The sequence below is a fragment of the Lytechinus variegatus genome, chromosome 1 (assembly GCF_018143015.1).
Source record: "Lytechinus variegatus isolate NC3 chromosome 1, Lvar_3.0, whole genome shotgun sequence".
Lineage (NCBI taxonomy): Eukaryota > Metazoa > Echinodermata > Echinoidea > Temnopleuroida > Toxopneustidae > Lytechinus > Lytechinus variegatus.
The window spans coordinates 81,699,795-81,722,355 of record NC_054740.1 but is presented as its reverse complement, the minus strand read 5'-3'; the positions used below and the strand labels follow the sequence as shown (position 1 = coordinate 81,722,355).

At 35.1% G+C, this 22,561-nt stretch overlaps 1 protein-coding gene across 2 annotated transcripts; it reads left to right on the top strand.

The window, feature by feature from the left end:
• Window positions 1-540: 540 nt before the first annotated feature.
• On the top strand, window positions 541-22,561 carry LOC121424934 (myosin light chain kinase, smooth muscle-like). Of its 2 annotated transcripts, none has more exons than XM_041620832.1 (12): window positions 541-807; window positions 5,857-5,883; window positions 6,251-6,553; window positions 9,994-10,023; window positions 12,748-12,832; window positions 13,243-13,342; window positions 13,973-14,076; window positions 14,582-14,723; window positions 15,651-15,844; window positions 16,457-16,609; window positions 17,039-17,159; window positions 19,270-22,561. In XM_041620832.1, exons 2-12 carry the CDS (start codon window positions 5,874-5,876, stop codon window positions 19,318-19,320), a joined length of 1,293 nt encoding a protein of 430 aa, XP_041476766.1. In that variant the 5' UTR covers window positions 541-807; window positions 5,857-5,873; the 3' UTR covers window positions 19,321-22,561. The 2 variants fall into 2 exon arrangements, with proteins under 2 accessions (XP_041476766.1, XP_041476773.1); XM_041620839.1 differs by lacking the exon at window positions 541-807 and adding an exon at window positions 3,758-3,950.

Sequence of the window (22,561 nt, the reverse complement as noted above, 5' to 3'; positions counted from 1 at the left end):
TGTGACCGAGACTTTGGGCGCCAAAGACCAGTGTAATATATCGCAAACACGCCGCGATGGAATGAATACTCGGAAAAAAACAAGTACAAGCTCTCTTTCATTCATAATAAACATATATCACATTAATTGAAAATAATTGTTTAATCTCATACGCAAATTTCATCGCTACGAATGGAATATATGAAATTTAGTGAATATGTTCTTTTTTTTTTCCTTTGGAGGGGGGGGGGGGGGGGTGGGGGGGAGGAGAGGTGCATCATGTCCGATATACTTTTAACCAATTTCATCTCTGTCGATAAGCATCATGTTCTATATTACTCCGACATACAAATTGTGATTTCTGAGAAAAGGAATGCAATAAATTACCTATAGAGCAAGCACAATCAGAATCCAAAGAATAAAGTCTTTAAAATGACTGAAGTTGAAACATCCTTCAACTTTGAATTTGTGTTAAACAAGAGTGGGTTAGCTTGAGCACATTGTTTCTTGAGCGAGCAGCGGGTATTAAGGTATAAGCTTCCTTTCATCGGGCTGGTATAGGGGAAACATGCTCCCTCTAAACCTCTCCATTCCTTTAGACACACGCAAACACTATTTCTATAGGCGATACATACGGGCCTATGCAGCCTGCCATTTTTTAGCTCCTCCCATCGACCCCAGCGCTCGCAAAGCATTATGGGATCGTGAGATTTCTCTGTGTCTCTATCAGGACGTACGCGAGAAAGGGAACTCCGTTCAGTTCAGGCGTGGGGAAGTATCTTCGGCAAAAGCCCAACACTTTCAACTGCATCCTTTTCTTCTTTTCTGGTAAGCCAAAAACCTATTTTTTCCTTCAAAGATTTCATTATTATATTTCAAATTATTGAGTAAAGTTCTTTTTGCTAGGAGATTTTCGTCAAGTGAATTTTAGAAATGGGGGCTTTAAACTCGAAAACCAAAATGGTTGGAGAGTCAGGAGCGTGTAATGTCGGGTCGGACGTTTCTTCCCTTTTCCTGTCTGTATTTGGAATTCGAAGAATGTCAAGCAAGAGAAACCATATATCTACTTGGTTAGAACGTCAACTATATGTAGACAAAATCTAGGCTAGTTCAGAATCAAACTCCAAGCAATGTCTTTCTAACATTGATCCTCTCTTACTGTTTTTTTTTTCTTCTCTAGAATTTTCTTTTGTATATACATCAACAAAACATTTATTATACGACTGTTTCATTCTGAGGCTCTAGACACTTTTCATCTCTTTCCGCCATCTTGTATAATAGAATAATTTACAGACCTGCTCGGTATTACGTTTTCACCTAGGTTAATTTTTCTTTAATTTTCGATGAACATTAATGATTATTTTTCTTAATCATTATGTCCTCCTTAATCGCCTATGGAAAGTGTTCTCTTTCAGTTCTTCGATGGTATATATTTCGAGAAATATATATTTTTTTCTGAGACTGATTTCCCATTTGTAACGTCATATTCTATTTTCAATCGCTTTGAAATTTAATATGGGTGTAATTTGAGCTTTTCATTTATCATCTCACCATACATGCAACCTTTGTTAAACCAGCACTATTTCATTGTACACCAGCTTCATCATTAAAGATTATATTTCTTTTACTAACGAAGTTTTATTTTGTTTCATATACTGATATTGTTATGTAATACCATTTGCCATTTTATATCGCCTTGTAATTAGTGATTTGATTTCTCATTTATGGTTCTCATTATATCAACGACATGGTTCTCATTATATCAACGACATGGTTTTATTTACAATCATTATATCTTTACCTCTCTATTCAAAACTTTACCTAGTGTTTTGTGCACAAACTTCCCATATGTAATTTCACCTACTCTTCGTTTTGTATTTGAATGTTTTTGCAATTAAAAATTTTAATTTTATTTACGTTCGTATTCATATCGGCGACTTACGTGTAGGCATTATGTCGACATTTCTTCCTTACTTCCAAAGATTGCGTACCGAGTTTGTCCCCTCGTTGTTTTTTTTTTTTTTCAATTTATTGTTTTTTTTTTTTGGGGGGGTGGATGGATAGGGTAATAGATGGAATTGAGGAAATATTTTTGCCATCATCATTTATTCAAATTATAGTGAATGAAATACGATGCAAAGATTGTCAGATTTTTTTTACCTTTATGAAAATAATAGAGGGTCATCGATCCCAGTATACCATTTCTCTAATGGCAGTAGTTATAGTCATGTATAAATAAAACCTTCATATTAGTGGTTAACTTTTAACATATTTAATCCTTATCAATAATTTTAACAATAATACACATTCCATGAAGTTATCAACACCTTTAAGAAACATGGTTCAAACATTTATCGCATTGTAGTGCCCATCTCAATCTCCATAATTAGCTAAAAGCAAATTCTTCATACAACTTTTTAGTATAACAAGTTTCCGTATAAATCGATATCCGATGTTGGTACATTTGACCTTGCTGTATTTTCCATATTATGTGTGTATGAATATGTATATAATGCTTTGATTTAAAACATTTTCTTTTCGTATTTAATTAAAACTAGTATTCTTCAAAATAATTCGGCTGGCCTACAATCAAAACTAAAACAATATACGGATAATATATCTTTCCCAACCAAATTTATTTCATGAGAATAATGCTGTCACTACGGTCACTTTGATATACGTATAGATCATTCTTAGAACATCAATATTCGGATGAATGTGTGTTTAAGTTAAAAAATATTGATTAATGAAATAAAAGAAAAACAAGCAGTGATTTACGTTATGTGCCGTTTCTTAGTTTCTAGCTATTGAAGATTCTCATTAAACAATACCCCCCTGGCAACGTATTGTAGGCTTAATTTTCACTAATGGTGATATAAACTTGGGCAACACACAGTAAAACCGAGAAATCTGCCCCCCCCCCCCCTTTAGCAAAGAGCTAGATCCGCTCCTGGAGTTGCACATATATTTAAGAGATAAAAATGAATATATAACTAACCCCTTCCAGACAAACCTTTAGAGTCCTTGTTACGTCCTTACGTTTCGAGATACTGGTCCCTTGGAGCTTGTTGACGCGTGGTGCAAGGCTCTCTGATGAGGGCTCATACCATTTTCAGTGACGTAAGCAAGTATCTTCCAAACTCGGAAACACCAGATTCGGTGTCCGAAATAGCTCGTACTAATTCGTGAAGAATAAAAACCACAGGAATCCAAGTCATGTGTCAGGAATAGAATCCCAAGGACCAAAGTAGAACTCACCTGCAGTTTTATAGCTAAAGAAAAATGAATAAAACAAAAATAACAAAAGAGCTTTCAAAGTTTTTATTTTAGTCATGAATCTATTGCACTGTTGATTAACGACGCTATTTTAGTTTCATATAAAAAAGGATTTTGTCTTTTTGAAACTAATTCTTTTTCATTGTTGCATTACTTTTTGATGAACAGATCAATACAGTTTTACAAATTGAAAGATGAATATAAAGTAAAAACAAATAAGATGCGTATTTTTTCTAAAACTTTATTAATGTCCTAGCTAAATCATGTTTATTGAATTTTATAAGGCATTTTGATTCTTTTTGTATTAGACATAATTATATCGTTGTGCTGATTTACATATTATTGATGCATTAATAAGATCCCACTGAGATGTTTGTATACAGTATCCGGAAAATGCCATCATGCTTCCCATGCAATGACGTCACACCTCCGTTTGTATGACCTTATCGATGGATGGGTCGCCAATGCCCTTTCTCTCTAATGCCTTGGTGATTTCACCAAGAGTGTTCTTGTGTGCCTTGCTTGCTTTATCAGCTGAGTCTCTGCGTTTTTCTTGTCACTGCGATATCGAGTCTTTCTAAACCCATTCTATTGAAGATCTGCGCAGTATATGGTCTTTTCTGAAGGGTCTGTTTGGTGTTTTACTCTAGGAATACTTCACTTTCATCACACTCCGGATTTTTTTTTCTCCTTTGGTAAGATCCTTAAAAAGTATATCACGGAAATTTCGAAACTGTAAAGTAGTATTATAAATCAAGTTTTGCTTTTCAATTGTGAAAAAACATTGCGAATAATGCATTTTTTCCTTTTAAGTTGAGAAATAATTGAGATTGCTGAGGACATTTTCGTTGGCCATTCTTTTTTCTTAAAGATTTCATTATTGTTTGATATATCGGGAGGGGGCCGGTTCGAAACTTCTTTCAAAATGTAAATTCGCCAATAATAATCTTGCATACTCAAGTGTTTCTTGATCAACTAATCTTTGATGCCTAATATGTGACAAAAATGTAATAATACAGTAAACTGATAATCTATGAGTGATATGCGTAAAATGATACGTAATGTATGATTTCAAGCAATATTGTTACTTATTATATTGTAAATGAGGGTGAAAGATATTGAAAATTTATGCAATTTGTGTATTGGAGCACCTTTTCTTGCTTTTACACTTACATTGTATTTAGTTTGCATATCACGTTCTAGTTTCCTATAAGTTTTATGTTATATGTGGCATAACCGTGTTGGAATTACTAAGAAGCTATAACCTTTCATCGGCTATTCTCCAAAAGAAGTGAGCATCGACCCATTCCGCAAGCTGACAACGTTATCAAAATCTACTTCAGTATTTCTTCTGGTTCACACATTCCTTTACATAAACCAGTACAGTTGTAATTCACCCCTTTCAGTCGTATTACGTGGTTTCTCCAGGATACAAGTTATACAGCAATCATGAAAGTAGGTTAGATGAAGGAAAATGCCATAGTTCATTCATGTGTTCGTATGTGTTGCCCTGATGCATTCTTCGAAGACCGTCCCTGCATTAAAGGGGTTTGCCTTACACCAATACAAGGTGCCAGGTGTAATTTACCATGTCTCTTTTGTCGGAATCGTGATAGTCTTTCAATGAAAAAGACACAAGTCTATTTGCGCAAAGTCTTTGAGACTGGCAACATATCTTTTGACATCAACTTAGGGAAATTGATTTTTCGGTTGTCCAACTAAATTTTTTTATTCCACTACAGTTCGGATATAACCTTATTACCTTACCAATGTAATTATTTTGATTTGCCATTAAGTTTCCAAGTGGTGTTTGTTGTGAGGATAAACAAGAAGTCTTCTCCTCATCTGTTTGTTATTCGTATCACTTTCTTATGCTCGCTCACTCCACTCCATCCTTTTCAAACAAGATGCTCTACGTCATAGGTCAATCTTTGCGTACAGATGGAACCACCGAGGGTCACCAATGGAGCGCCACTCTAGATGATATTAGGAGATAGACTTTTGCACTAGGAGAATGTCAAGGATGACTCGAAAGATTTTTATACAAAAATTCTAATTCTCATTTTCTCTTCAGATTGTAGATATATTTTGATATGATCAGGAATTGTATATCATGTTTTGAGGAGATGTGAGTAATAGCAGCCTCTCGTTATCGGGGTTAGATATGAAAGCACTGTCTATCTGAAAAATAATTTTACATGAACTTTAGGGTAAAACCAGCACCTTACAGCTAGTTCGTGATATTATTTTAAACAGAATACTTTATTATATTTTGTTAAATTATGGTCTTTGAATTTCATAAGAACTAGAAAAATACGACATATTGGTTTATAAATGTCTAGCCCTTCAGCCCGTAGTAAATACAAATTGGCTTTAACTAGTAGCTAATCTTAAATCCAGCTTTATGGCGCTTCAGAATTGGAGAATAGGATGTTTGTATTTGAACATTCACAGTAAATGCAGAATACCACTTTGCTCTAAATCTAATTACACATCAATGTGTTTATTGGCATTTCTGTATGTTGCTCAATTTAAAATTACATAAAGGTGACTCAGTATCGTAAATTGTTTTTCTTCCCTTTATCATTTTTTGTTCTGCAGGATAAGATAAAGTCAAGATGCCTGCTGGTAAGTTGATTAAAATATCACGCTGTACCGAACACCTCAGAAGAAGATTGCTATTAAAAAGTACTGCCTCTTCATTTATACATAACAGTATACAATTGTGTAATAATGGGATTGGTATGAGTTAGTACCAGGTAATCTGAACTTTTATGAGTCGCCATCATAATTCTTGAATTATTATTTCATGACAGATCCAGTTTTCGAGAGTATAGTAAACAATACCATCTGATAAAGAAAAATCAGAATAGTTCTTTCCAACCACAGGAACACCCATAAATGTTTAAAAAAAATGTGTCCATAAATTATGATGGATATATCCTAAAGTAAAACTGCATCTTACGAAGGTTTATACCACCATCTTTGTTTTCAGAACCCCCTGAACCGCCGGCAGACAAGCCCTTTGCCGCGAAGTGCACGAAGGACACCATCAACCTGGTATGGGCTGGCACCACCTATGATGGCGGAAGTATTGTGACGGGCTACCTTGTAGAGATGAGCGACGATGGTGGCAAGAAATGGAAGAATGTCGCCGATAACGTATTCAGTACTAGCTATGCCTGCAAGGGGGTTAGTGACAGCAAGAAATATCAATTCCGGGTCAGCTGTATAAACGCCATTGGAAAGTCGAAACCCAGCGCCATCTCGGATCCAATCCAACCATCTGAAAACGCTGGTAAGCAAGATTAATCTTATTTCAAATGTATCGCAATTCAAAGATATAGAGATAAACGAGTATTATAATAGATTTGTTTAATTTCATTTTTTAAATTTTCAACAAAAATAATAAACACATAAAGCAGAACCTTACTTTGACCGTACTCTGCAGCTGTAGAAGACTATCAAAATTATGACCCATTGTAGCTTAGATTCACGAAGATCAAATTCCAAATCAATGATTGTCTTGATCTTTGTCATCTACAAAGGATTTTTATTATGTACAAGAGTTGATGATATAGACTTTTTAACAGAGGGTGTAGTGGTGTACAAATAGATGCATTTTGTTTGTAATCAGAGAAACAGAATTCACGTACCCTAGGGTAGATGGCAAGGACGACATTGCCAGAGCTGCATGTAGCCGGCGGCTGGCTAATTATCCACTGATAGACAAAACAGATGACTTTAAGAAGGCCAAAGGACAGAGACAACTGGCTTAGCAGTTACTTGTAAAGGTTGGAACATATTAGAGCAGTCTTTGGTGTCCTATCTGAGGCTGACCAGGTTGGAATGTCTGTCCCCAGCAGTCTGTAGATCGGTCATTCTAATTTATTGAAGACGTCTGACCTGGATAATCCCGAGATCTCTCGAGATGGAAAGAACCCTGCTGGGGTTTACAAATCCTCTGCACATACAATCCATAACTTAACATTATTATTACTTTTCCAAACTTCAACATACGCGTTTGGGTTACCCTCCATCCTTTGCAAGCCAAGATGATTTGCAAAATAATTATGTTTCAAAGATCAAATTAGGAAATAAAAAAATACATATTTGAAAGTTTTATCATTGTACCGCAACTGATATTAATTGGGAACCATAGGCCAGAAGGGTAAATTGTTAATTCGTCCACTCACCAAATGGTCTACCTTCATTTAGTCTAATGACATTCCGTCCATCAACAATTCGTCAAACAACCATTTGTTCCAATAACCACTTGGTCCAATCATCACTTTGTTTAATCACCAGTTCGTCTATGACCATTTCGTCTCATGACCAGTTGGTCTAATATTCTTTTTATTTTCATTAATTTTGCGAAAATAGCTCTTAGTCTAATGAAACCAAATGATATATGGACTGAATGGCTTTTGGACCAACTGGTTATTAGACGAAATAGTAAGGGAACGAAATGGCAAGTAGACCATGTGGATATTGGACAAACTGATGGTAGACCAAATGATAGGGGTCGACTTGGCAATTGGACGAATTGGCATTGGACCAAATTAAATTAAACCGGCCAGAAGTAGGAAATATTTCATTGTTGAAAATCGGAAAAGGGGTAATAAACTTGCAGTCTAAGAAAAGGTCCCAGGATATAATATCGTTATATTCAAAGGCCTTTTCTTATCATGTCGTCCAGCGTGCTCCACAGTATATGATAATGCCGAAGATGTCAGATGTTAATCTGATCATTACAGTGAACTGATTGCAAAGATCTCACACAGTGGCGGGTTATGGACTAAAAGTAGATATCTGGAATGCCATTTAAACTTCAACATAACGACCCTACCAGGCAAGATTGCGACCAAGAATTAGCAGGAGAGATCACTCTCTTCAAGGAGCTTGCAAGGGGGAAGGAATGTCCCCAGTTTAGATGATTGCAAGTCTGGTATGTCACGACTAAACGCACACTGATGCAGCAGACCTAAGATGAATAAATTATGACAGATTGAGACGGTTGAAATTCTGAAGTTCAAATACCATGTAAAATTACATCATCAATCACTGATCATTTTAATAGTACAAGTGGGGCTACATCGGAAACAACCGGCTTGATATTGCTGTCGGTCAAAGAAATGTGCATAGCAACATTACACGAACTCATTAAGACTGCGCAATTTCCTACTGCAAACAATAATAGTAGTGACGATAGTAGTAATAAACAAATAAAGGAAACTTTCCTCAACAAATATTTTGAATATACATTTCTGTATTTTTGTTCATCTGCATAATGTCCTTTCAATGATTTATCTCTCTACTTATTGAATCAATTAGTCAGCTGGATATTTTTTTATATGCTAATTCAAAATAGCAAGACGGTTGTGTACCTCAGTTGTCAATTCAACAGTCGGATGCATGGCCAATAACAGGCTTAATCTATAGGCCTATATACATACACATAAAACAATAAGCCGATAGCGTAAACTAACAATATACAAAATTAGACGAAGACAATGTTAAAATCAGATTATAAAATCGAGTGGTATTGATTTCCAAATAACTTGAGGTACCTTGAGTTAGAGAGAATGTACTGGCGAAAATATGAATGAAATGATGTGTAAGATTGATTCTCATCCTACCGTCATACTTGTTTCGTGATAGATCTCTTTGGCGCATTTGAAATGCAGATACTAGCTGCTATTTCAATCATTTCAAGACGGCTGTCGTACCAGATTATAGACTCTAATGATAAATTTGTTAATCTCCGTTCCAATTTCTAGAAAATGTGAACAGCACATTTCAGCCAACATTCAAATTGAACTGCACATTTCATTAGCAAGATCAGAGTTCTGTAAGGCTCCAATATTTGGATGTACTATTCCAATTGGGAAAACGTACCGTGATTTCCATGTGTTTAATGGTCAGAAAGTTACATTGTAATTGTCACATTTGTCAAAATACAAGAATGTTGGGGGAGTTATGTAGTCCTTCTGATTCTGGGAAGCTTATCTGTGACGTGGATGTGGAAAAGAATAGCAGTCAAATGAATTAGAATACTACGACATAAGGGTAAGAAATTCAGGACCGGGGAAATCTATCCAGGGTGCTATATTACTGTGGCATATTGCCTTAAACAAAGGATTACCCAAGGTTGTGGACACGTGAACAACACGAATAGACGTCATGCTACAGGGGCGAACATCCTCCTCGGCACCATGGACGTTACAACGCATGGATATAACCCAACGGTATCCTGTATCAGTGGGATAATGACTGCCTCTACCACCCATGAACATACGTCATAAACACGATAACCGCCAGGGTGATATTACATGCTTGACATTCTAACGACACGGCCTTTTCCTCTTCCAGGAACCAGTCTTCTGGTATACATCTCATCAAACAACCGTCAAACTCTATCTTCTTGTCACAATACTCTATTAAGATTAATCTGGTACGGGGATTCTAAAATGGATCCTCATTAGATCCTCATGGACCTAATTAACACTATAACATATCGGTTGAAAGGGCAAGTGTAGAATTGAGGTGGACCAGTGATGGTGGATATAAAGCGATGACGTATTTAATGCAGGAAGCATTAGCCTATACTGCCCGAATAATCATAAAATAAACTTTTTGTGCTTCCGATAAATGAATGATTTAAAAAATACAATGACATAATGTGGTTTTAAAACACATAATACATTAAAATTTCTCTCCAACTTTTTATTTTCACAGACGATGAACTGGACGAAGAAAACGAGCCTGGTAAGTAGAAGTAAATGGATCTTGTACAATAAGTACGATAGCGTTGAATTTATATTCCATTATCATACCAAAATAGTGACATAATGCACTTTGTCTTTTTAAAGTAGAATCATCACATTTTCAAGAAAGACATTCTTCAGTTAAAGCTCGCATTCTATTGAATGAAGAAAGCAACCCAGCATATACACCGCACAAAAATCTGTTGATATGGTCTTAATTCATATTGTTTTGAGCTGAAAAAAATATGCACATATATGAATAATAATAATAAGGAAATTAAATTTCTTACCTATCATACTACAGGAGTAGTTGAGGTGCGTCATGGTGATATGGTTGTTTCATACAAGTGTATAGGGACTTGCTAAACTATGCGCTGTGTGCTAAAAGAATCGAACATAATCATTGTTGTGATCCACCCGAGCCATGGCCGCTTTTGACGGACTTTGAAAGGAAAGTCGACTTTTACAATCTGGATTCTTAACTGACAGCCTTAGAGACACTCAACAATGGCGTTTTTTATGTGATTACAATGACCCTTTTCTCTATTTAACGCTCAGTGACAAGTCGGTGCACAGTCGTGAAGCCGTTAAAAATTAATCAGCTCAGGATAGCAGCAGGAGAAAGAGATATTCTTTAGAATTGTCATTGCTTGCTCTGCTGACCTTCACTGTTATTTTATGTATTTATATCCAAGGATCTTTTTGAAGCCTTCCTTCGCAAAATTCTAATGACACTTAGGGCCTATGTTAAATTTCGAGCAGCTATCTTTGGAATTTGAATGCTAAATAAGTATCCTGTCCTGCACTAATGGTTGCGCAGTTTTACATAAGGGAGTGTTTGCTTCCACGGCGAACGATGAATTTAAGAACACAGTAAATGTACTGTAAATGCCCGTCAAATGACAGCTGGGAGGTCCTATTCGAAAATAAGTCAGTTCGTAGTTCCTTTCTGCGCATGATCAAAAGATTTTACGCATGATCAGAAGAAGGTCATTTGTACTAAAGTGACATGGTGCTTTAAAATCTAATGAGATAAGCACCAACTTTGATGTCTTGATTATTCATATATTCTTTTGAATTGTCGTTTTCATTTACATCCACAAAAAACAACAATGCTTCCACGAACGATGGTATTTCACAGTTTGCAAAGTACATTGTGCAACATGCTAAGATATGCATTCAAAGTAGGAATGCAACAAATGTCTTCATAAGTGTTCATTTGTGTGCTATTCTAGTCACCTGGTCTATTAAATTTCTTCATCCTGCTATGTAAGGCAAGCTTACGTAATATCTTGCTTTGAAATCTGCCTATCATAATGAAAAAAATGAAAGGTCATTTAACCAAAATTGTCCGTGAAGTAACTACGAACTGCTCTATTGGTAAACCGGAACAGCAATTTCGTGTTAAGTTTCGGAGCTGGTTAAAAAGTTGCAAATACGTCGCTTGTCCAGAGCTCAGGGCGAAACTGCAGTTTTGATTCACAAAATTTCGATAAAGACTTCTTGGTTGCTCTTTGTCATGAAGGGCATTTGCCAATAGAGGTTCTATGTTCTTGTAAGCTTTCTGCGTTGCAGTGCAAAAACTACAATTTGACCTTTTTGAGCGGGCAATTCAAACAATATATACATATACAGAGGTGCAGAAGACAAGACGACATGGCCGGTGTAAGTGATGAATTATACGCTGGGAGGGATAATAAGTCACTAGCCTTAAAAAAATTATCGCATTTCACTGTATCACTCTGCACTGGACTTGTAATGGCTGCACTGGCATTCTTAGCGAAGCGCAGAGCCCCCCCCCTCCCCCTAGACCGATAGATTGTGCGACGCTTTCTTCTCGGTGTCAGAGAAGGTCTTATTTCGTCAAAGACTAATCATCAAGAATATTCATGAATTTTCTCAAATCCCACCAGTACTGAGAATGCACGCTACTCGATCCCACTATTGATTAACATACCGTACCTTTTGGTTAAATCGCAAGTTTTATTTTTTCAAATATTTGAAAGGCCATTACCGTCCTTTACATTAAGTAGCAACGACCGTTAGGTGTAGAAAATTGATCACCCACGGAGATAGTCATGTTACCGTCTAAACCTGAAGACGATCGTATAGCGTAATTCAAGCAAGCCTTGTCCTAATGGAGGCTCCAGCATGAAGATTGTAATTGAAAATCCGTTAACTATGGAGTTTATGGAAATATAAAATTCAGTCTAAGTGATGAATATATATCTAAACCTGAAGACGATCGTATAGCGTAATTCAAGCAAGCCTTGTCCTAATGGAGGCTCCAGCATGAAGATTGTATTAAATTGAAAATCCGTTAACTATGAGGTTTATGGAAATATAAAATTTAGTCTAAGTGATGAATATCTCCCGAAATCGAAAAAAACATGAAGGAATGAGAAGATTAGTGGTCAAGACTTTTTATACTATTCTCTTATAGGTATTCTAATCGATAGCCGAGCACACGAAAGCCCAGGAGTTCTAACCGACTTGAAGCTCGCTTTATCTCGCCTAGATAATGATTTCCCTTTCTTGGGATTTGTCATTGTTATTGTTACTGTTGTTGTACAGCAGAATTGCATACAATCGTTGTGTTTCTAAAAGCTTTTCAATATTCAAAAGAAAAGACATACAGGTAATCAAAGTCAATAGTGAACATACCAATACTTGACTTGCTTGCAACATGCTGATAATGCTGTTTATCTCTCCCATTCCTCCATAGATGAAGCAGCATTCGAGCCCAGGGACGTGAAAGTTCAATCTAAGAATGTCAAAGAGTCGTATGAAATCAGAGAGGAATTGGGAAAGTATGTACTTTTCGTTTGTTTATTTGCTCATCATGTATCTTAGATACTTTAAATAATAAAATCAGTATGTCACACAGTGTTATGAAATGCATAGAACATGTAGAAGGAAGAATGAAGGAAATAGAGGTTTGATTAGAAGTGTCACTAACTTCGTTGGTGTTTGGGAGAAAACATGGCTTAAAAAGTATGAATAACTCGAAAATGTAGAGGCTGGTTAGTACTATGGACCGATTTATTATTTGCTCTTCATCGAAATAAACATTATTAACAGGTCTTTGTCTTACCGTTCAGGTTTGACGAAAAAAGACAGAACAAGATTTAAGGGGTGAAAAATATCATTTTATATCGATAGAATTCAAATTAGCATGTGTAATGAAACTTGACATTTTTGGTATTTTTTATATCCGCAGAGGAAAATTCGGTACTGTAAATAAATGCGTGGAAAAGAAGACGAAAAAGATTTTGGCTGCGAAATTCATCAAAGCTGAAAAACCAGAAGACAAGAAAGAGGTAAATGAAATTCAAATGATTTTAATGTGGATTAGATTTCATTACTGAGACGAAACAGGCTTTTCTGTGATATGAAAATCTGATCATATTCAGAAAATATAACAATTAATCTACAAAAGAATGTACAAAAGTTTATTTTTACACATTTGTTTTTATTGACGCTGATACCTTGCTTGGTTTGATCAATGATATTGGTTTCTCCCAATCAATATGCTTATATTTAACCTTATGTGGACTATTTACTCTGTTGTATATTTGTAATTGCTGACCAATGAATATTTTGTTTAGAATTTTGAATTGGACATATTTATCAACATGGAGGATAAACAAAAATCTTTCACCAACACAACACCTTACTAATAATAGGGTCAGAGGCATACCACTTCCTGAATTCAAAACATTTTATGAAAGGTTGAGTTACGCGATTACGCGGGCTAGATACTTCGTAAATTCACCTGTCGATACTATTATTTCCATCCACAAATCTTCGTGTTAATGGACTAAACCATTCGGAGACTACACATTTCCTATAATTACGATGGAACCGATCTTTCGCACATCGTATTTTTGTACAATAATAATTTCGTCAATTTACACTATAAAAATATATATACATTTTTTCATCCATAGGTGGAACATGAAATTGAAATTATGATGATTCTCCAGCATCCCAAATTACTCCAACTTTACGATGCATTCGCAAGCGGACCGAACATGGTTATGATTCTCGAATAGTGAGTCTTACGCCAAAGTTAGACTAATGAAATCGACCCCAGACAGACCAAAGCTGTTATACATTATTTCCAATGACATAACAGCGGTGTATATGGAGCCGAATTCGTTAGTGTGACAGCAGTCATTCTGACAATGTCAAACAAATAAGCCATGTTAGTTCATATTTATACCACTATCTAGACATTTGACCAGGGTATGATTATTGTGGTTAGAATATACTTTTGTTTTTCTCTTTCAATCAAATGGCAGGTTTCTAGTTCGAGAAATTTAAGGCAGTATAGATTCAAATTCATCTATTTATGTGACAGAGTAAAATCTAATTTTAATGTTAAGATAAGATGTATGCAAATTTGTTTCACGTTATATTAAAAACTAATATGTAGCTTACCATGGCAATTTTGAATATTCATTTACAGAAAAAGTATGTAATCAGCGAAGTAGATAAATTGATAATGAACTGGAATGCATACATATATTTTCTTTATATTTCGTGTCTCACCTCAGTGTTTCAGGAGGAGAATTATTCGATCGCGTAGTCGACGAGGAATTCGAATTGACGGAGGCTGTAGTTGTTTTCCTGATGAGGCAAATATGTGAAGGAGTCAAGTTTATGCATGAAAAGAAAGTTCTACATCTAGATATGAAGGTAAGCTTTCGTAATGCCTGAAAAAAAAACTTGTATTAAAAGTGACGCAGTCGTCATTCCATGTTTTTATGCGCATGTGCAGCTTGGACTGAAGAATGCCTCCACTGTAACCATATCACACTATGTAGGTGAATAAGATCAATAAGTCACTTACAGGGGATATGATTTTAAAATATAATGGATTTGATTGAATCGCTATAGAAATATAACTATTCACTCTTACTGGATGGAATCTCTGGAAACTATGATGTAGTTATTTTTACAATCATTCTTTTTTTTAATCAGGAATATCTTTGCAAACTGCAAAACTATAGTTTAAAAGTCTATTCGAAAAGAAAAAAATATCAAAGAATGAGAAGACTGCATTCATTAGCTGACATGTGGGCTCACTGGTAGAGTGCCCGCCTCATAAACGGGAGGTCCTTGGTTCAATTCCGAGCCGAGTCATACCAAAGACGTTAAAATGGACCATTTGTATTCTTGTCAGGCGCTCGAGGTATTCGAAAGAAGAAAGATTTTAAAAACATATTAGATTTAGATATTTTTTAGATTTATTTATTTTCCACAATCTCATAAAAATACAGGTAATATAGCATTAAAACACATTAAAAATACATTAACAATATTGTTATGCAGGACCCGCTGGAAGAAAATATCATATTAGTTGATGCCGCTACGCTCTGTAAATAATATTTATATTATTATTGTTATCATTATTATTTTTATCATTATTATTATTATTATTATCATTATTATTATTATGGTTATTATCATTAAATTAGTATCATTATTATCATCATTATTTTTATTAGTAATATTATCATTGTTATTATTATTATATTATCTTATTACCACTTTTCGTGAAAATGAGGTAGGTAAGACATCACGATTCACATGTTTGACAGTATTCAAAACTTTCCTTTACAGCCCGAGAATATCCTTTGTGTAAGAAAAAACAGCAACAAAATCAAAATCATCGACTTCGGTCTTGCCCAGAAATATACTAAAGGACTACAGGTATCATGCGGAACACCGGAATTCCTTGCCCCGGAAGTGGTTTCATATGATGATGTCGCTTACGGAACAGACATGTGGAGTGTGGGTGTCATCTGTTATATCTTGTGAGTAGAGAAGAATTTTGTTTGTGAAGCTGTCTAAATTCCCCGACGACTATTGTTCACAATCGAAATGACAAATCATTTAGAATTTTGAAATATATTCAAACTAATTTGTATTTAAATTGTTGTCTATGTCACATGCACAAAATGATTAAACCTTGTTCTCACTTTTCACGGTGTTGACTTTCTTCATATGAGTAGATTTTAATGTTTGCATCACGTTGACATGATTGTCAGTATTTGCGTATCTCTTAAATCAGATTTTGTTTAGAAAAAATTATCTAGGGCTCATCCAATGTTTTTAAACTGTGTCCCACTAGGCATTGCCGTACGCGACAGGGGGGGGGGGGCGAGTTGCCCCTCCTCCCCCGATATTTAGAAAATTTATATTTTTAACTGAAAAAAATCTCAAAATTCACCAAAGTATGAACGAAATACTTCGATTTTAGTTTAGAAAATACAATAGTACCTCCATGATCATGACAAGCTCGCTCGCTTTCGAGTTCGTTCGAAATTTTCATTATTCGTCACTGGAAAAAAAATCTGCATAAACCCATGCAACTACGTCACCATATATTAACATAAAGATAATTGTTCTCACTACCATGACTACAGATTGAGTGGATTTTCACCGTTCATGGGTGATAATGAGGGAGAGACGATGAGTAATATCCTCAAAGTTGAATGGGATTTCGATGACGAGTGCTTCGACGAAATTTCAGATCTTGCAAAGAAATTCATTGAAAACCTACTGCAAGAAGAAAAGGAGTAAGTATGCTTATTTTTTTTAGAGAAGGACTAAATCATGATTTTATTTGTCACATGAAACCTATATAAGTACGGTATAACTTTTGCAATCCAAATAGGCATACGCAACCATAGCGTACTCTTGAATTCTATTTTAGAAATGGATGCAATTTGTTATTCTCGTTTGCAGCTGCCATGATATTTTTTTCTATCTTTTTCAAATTCAAAATGCAAAAACAAATACAAACAACCCTTCGTGATTTATGTATTTAAGTATTTGACGTATTCTTGACCCTTTATAAAAAAAATGGAAGGACCTGACATAAATCCACCTTTAATGATGTTAAACTATATTAACTGACTTCACAATGAGTATTTCGGTCATGTTAAACATCATTCTTGCTGCATTGATCTGAACTTATCTTTCAACGTTCTTGTTGATACTTTCAGTGATAGACTGTCAGCTAAACAATGCTTAGAAGCTGAATGGCTAACGAAGAAGAATGTAGGTACTGGTGCAGCTCTATCTAAGGCTAGGTTGAAGAAATACATCATCAAGAGGAGATGGCAGGTGAGTGTGACACACTTTAGTCATTTCATAATCCCCTGTACCACCAAACATGCATCGGGACACTAAATTGTATTTAGCAGACATTCTGTACCTGGCGCCAAGATACACTGTAAAAACTGACACCGGTTGGTGTTAATAGAGAATCACACCCTGAGGTGTCAAAATTATACCCGAGAGATTGAATATAACACTGAAGAGAGTAAATATAACATCAAAAGGTATTGTAATACACCTATAGGTGTTAAACTAACTGTCAATTTAATACCGGTGTAAAGGAACTGGTGTGGTCCTCTATTAACGCCACAGATTTTGCTGTGTAAGGTTTATTTCGGATTTCATTAAAGACCTCATGAAAATTCATACGCTTTTATCAAATCTTAACGCTATTTTATACAATTATAATCCATAATTACCTGTACATCAAACATGCCCCGAGACACTAAATCATATTTCTTACGACACATTTTTCTTCTCGGCGTCTTGACGCATCAGAATAAAGTTTATTCCGTCAAAAACCACATATCATAAAATAGTAAGGCTGTCACATTATTCGCAAGGACCGAAGCATCTCGTCAGCATGCCGCAATGTGACATTCCTTGTGCTTACAGTCGCAATATTACCGCAATGCGAAAAAAAAAACATTTAGCAGATTCTTTCTCCATTTTATTTGAAATTGAGACGAAGCTTTGACAAAGGGCAAGTCCAAGACTTGAAGATTGATTCCAACATCGAAGACTGATTTGTTTCCACTGATTATTTTAACTATTTGTCCGGACAACATCATTAAAACCAAAACATGAAGAGCGGTAGGGTCTACGCATGCGTGGACAGAGTATTCGACTAGGATATTTTTTTCACCCACTGTTCAGAAATCTGTCTTGACGGCATTGTTTAAAGCTAAATTACAGTAGTTGCAGCAAAACACTGATTTCGTGAGAAAGTCTGTAAAACCAAGGTTAAGTATTACTATAACATCGTCGATCTAGATCTGGTACAGTTACATAAACTGAACTTTGTGAAATCATTATTAAAGGACAAGTCCACCCCAACAAAAACTTGATTTGAATAAAAAGAGAAAAATTCACAAGCATAACACTGAAAATTTCATTAAAATCAGATGTAAAGTAAAAAAGTTATGATATTTTAAAGTTTTGCTTCATTTCACAAAACAGTTATATGCACATCTCGGTCGTATGCAAATGAGGAACTGATGACATCACTCATTCACTATTTCTTTTGTATTTTATTATATGAAATATGAAATTTTTTGATTTTCTCGTCATTGTCATGTGAAATGAAGTTTCATTCCTCCTGAAAACGTGGAATTCTATTATCTAAACATTTTGTGCTTCAGGCAAGAGGTCCTAATCATCAAATTCGTAAAAATTGAAATATTGTATAATTCAAACAATAAAAAACAAAAGAAATAGTGAATGAGTGACATCATCGACTCTCTCATTTGGATGTAACAGGCTCGTTCATATAACTATTTTGTTGAAAATATAAAGCAAAATTTTGAAATGTCATTACTTTCTTATTTTAACATCCGATTTTGATGATATTCAGCATTTGCTTGTCTGATTTTTCTCTATTGATTCAAATCAACATTTTTCTGAGGTGGACTTGACCTTTGAATCTAAGCTGAAAATCAATCACATGAAGATCGCCAACACAGATATAGGCACACGTGGGACAGTGTATAATTATATTGCTGGAATAAAGACCCGACGGAAGTGCCCGAATCCGCGCTTATTTTGCTTATTTCTCAGCAATTACACAATTTCTTCCAGAATCATTCGGCACATACTTTTTATTCATATAAACAGACACTTGGGTGGTCATTATATTGGATTCTGTAAAAAGTCATTTTGAGATCGTTATACCAAAACTGGCATTTACCTTTAAACGTGTACATTATAAATGGTGGCCAGTATCTTTCATGTATATCAACAGGGCACATCTATAATCTTTGGGGAATAAAGACGTTGAAAATAAGAAACTCTTGCCCTAGATTTGTATTTATTTTTACGTCATTGCACATTTTACAACACGTTTAATTTTATTTTGCTCTTTTCCTTTTATCATTTATTTATTATTTTTGCCTTGCAGAAAGCTTTCAATGCTGTAAGAGCCATGATACGTGTAAAGCGAATTATCTAAGTGACATCACCACTGATTTCAACACGCGTTTACAAGAACGAGCGAGTGAGATTGTACAATGAGTATTTCATCAGTTGTCATGGATACATTCTTCGGCACAAGACCCCGCCCACCTACTCAGAAAGGGCCGGATTCTTACTGCACTTGTCGTCCAAAGACAATATAATTTCAACCGCTGATGGAGTTCCTTCTTCCAATATTAGAACGGACGTGGAGGCATTCACTTTGAAGTCAGGATGGCGGCAATCGGAATGAAACGAGATGAGAAACAGATTTAACATATTCCATTTCTTAGGAAACAAAAGTGACTTTGGATCTCTGCTATTAGATCAAATCTAAAACTCCTATCATGTACTTATGTAATCAATTTCAACCAACACGCTAACCTGACTTGAAAATGTTTGCCAGTTTTTATTTTTGAAGTTGACATGTCGAGCACAATCGATTTTCTTATTGCCAGGATGATTCGATGTTGTTATTAGCTTTATTATTTAAATATTATCTTGTGATGGATGAGGAGTATTCATTTTGATTGAGGGATCGATCTCTCATTAATTCCAAGGCCTTGTTACCCCAAAACTCAGTAATTAATTTATGATGGATTTTTACGATTGATTTCATTGGTAGTTATATTATCACCGATCAATATTGGTACACTGTATTACGGAGATAAGAATGCGATAATTGTCAAACAAATTAATTATGAAGAATAAAAAAAGCTATCATAATGATTTAGTTGGAGAGAAAGAGAGTACGGTTTAAAGTACAATATTGAGGGAGCGTGACATTTTCAGAGGGAGAGAGAGAGGGGGGGGGGGGGGGTAAAGGAGACGGGCTGGTAAAAAAAGTTTCATGCTCAATTATATATGATATCCCAAATATTTTCAATCATTGGTCAATATTGATGTTCAAATCCATTACCCAAAACATGTTTATATTTAATTACCAGATAACATTTGGACAAGCATTACGAGTATCATTTTCAAACTTCTGGCAGTTTCCTGCCTTAAACGACGTTCAGCATTTTGATGCTTAAAATTTGAGATGGCTAACTTTGGAAGACCTTTCCAACAGTTATTTAATTGGAACTGTTTATAAAGAGGAGAGGGCTTGTCTGAACAGTAATGTTCTGATAATAATGATTTGAAATGTGTTCAGTGGATTTTCCCCATGTATTTTAGTGGTTCGTATTAAGAAGTGCGGATGGTCCACAAAACACGTACCTCTCTTTTTATAATGGAATTTGCTAGATGCAAAACTTTCCATGATTGATTTATTGATTTACATTTTGATTTTATTGCTCTTGAGCAAACTGAGTGAAAGACTAGATTTTTTAAAAATGCATTTATGATTAAATATTTGTATTCAACAGCTGTCTAAATCTGAAAATGCTAACAATCCTGAAATAATGGCATACAACATTGTTTTATTTCAACCTATTTCAATCTTTTTCAATCTATTTCAATCTTTTCAACCAGTTTAAACCTTTTATAATGATTCTAATAATAACACATAACGCGTCAAAACGTGTAAATGCCTTACAAGCGACTTTGGGTTTCATCATGACAACATAACCCCCCACATTTTTTTCTGATATTGTTTAATTCGTCATCCCCATATCTTTCCAGTAATCAATCGGATGGATACTGAAAAAACAACCCGAAAAACGCACGAAATAATTTCTTCTTTCCATTGTTCTTTTGTTTTCTTTCATATTTTGTGATGTATTTTATCATTTTTACGTGAAAGTTATAAAAATCATTAAGGGACAAAGTGATTTTTAAATGTGAATTTGTGGTTTTGTAGAAATTTTGTTGGAGTCTTCCATATCTTAGTGTGTATTGAATACCTGCAGCAAGTTAGATGTCTCGAAACTTGAATGTACAGATTGAACTGAACAGATAATCAACAGGGAACATTGTGCCATAGATAACCATGTGCATTATATGTTGTAGAATTCTATGTGAAAATGAAACATCAAAATGTCTGTCTGATATTTTAAAGAAAAATATGAACAAAAATTGCAAAACGAAAAAAAAAATAAAGAGAGGAAGAGAAAAAAAAATCAGAGGATAAAATTATGACGCACATGCTGTGTAGATAGTCTCATTTTCCCAGACCTGCACCGGTGCACGTAGGTAGAGAAAACGATAGTGGAATGCATTGAGTACATTACAGGTGTGGCTACTGTGGAAAGCCCCTCTATAAAGGACTGATTGAAGAAAATAAAATATAAAGGGAACTCGAGATCAAAGTTGGGCGAACTTTAAGGAATGCTCTCTTTTAGCGGGCGACTAAAATTTGAGTTTTCAACACCACGAAAGGATTTTCAGCACAGTTTATTACTAACTAAGGATTTCGAAGGTTGAACAAATCAGTGCTTAGCGGAGATAAGTCAAGTTCCGAGTCAGGCAGGCGTGTCTATTAATGTTTTTAGTCATTGCATCTTGGCTGTCAGTCGCTGGAGGTGATTGTATCGCGTGAATTGACAGTGTTTGATAAAGGGGTTTTTCCACAACCAATTATCTATTGATAGAACTATTATAGAGTCTCATTCCAACTGACTATTGTAATGAATATGAAATAATGACTATGTGTAATAGCCGGTATTTACACACTTCTCTACTTTCTTGTATCAGGCTTTTGGGTATGCTGTGCTTCATATAACATATCTTTCTTAACAGTGAAATAGAGAAGAAAATTATATATGTTTATCTTTATTTTGAATAGTTATTTCTCGAATCAGATGCCATCAGTTTGTAAACGGAAGCCTAACATCTGACACGGCCAATGTCTAGTTGTACGCAATGTATTAAAATGATTGTATAAAAAAACTGGCAATGGTTCCTGGCTTACCCAAATAAGTTTATTTTATACTGAGGTATTCCGTTGAAGTTTTCGTGTACATGTGAACAGACGAAGCGCATCCTATATAACAATGATAATGGCAGTTTATCAACGGGATTGAAACTAGAATTTCTTGCAGTATAGATACTTGATTAGTGTCACATTTTTAGGTTGCGCTTGTTGTGCATTTTTTGACATTTTTTTCTTCAAAGAGATAAAAGCCAGCTGGAAGGTAACATAACGAAAGCCCCTTTTCTGGCAAATGTATAGTCATCTTTATACTTGTATACATTCAATATGTGCCTATTTATTAGATAGATATGTAATTTTGAAAATATTGTGTATAATATATCAAGTTTGGAATAAATGTCTATACAGACATTTTGTAACATTA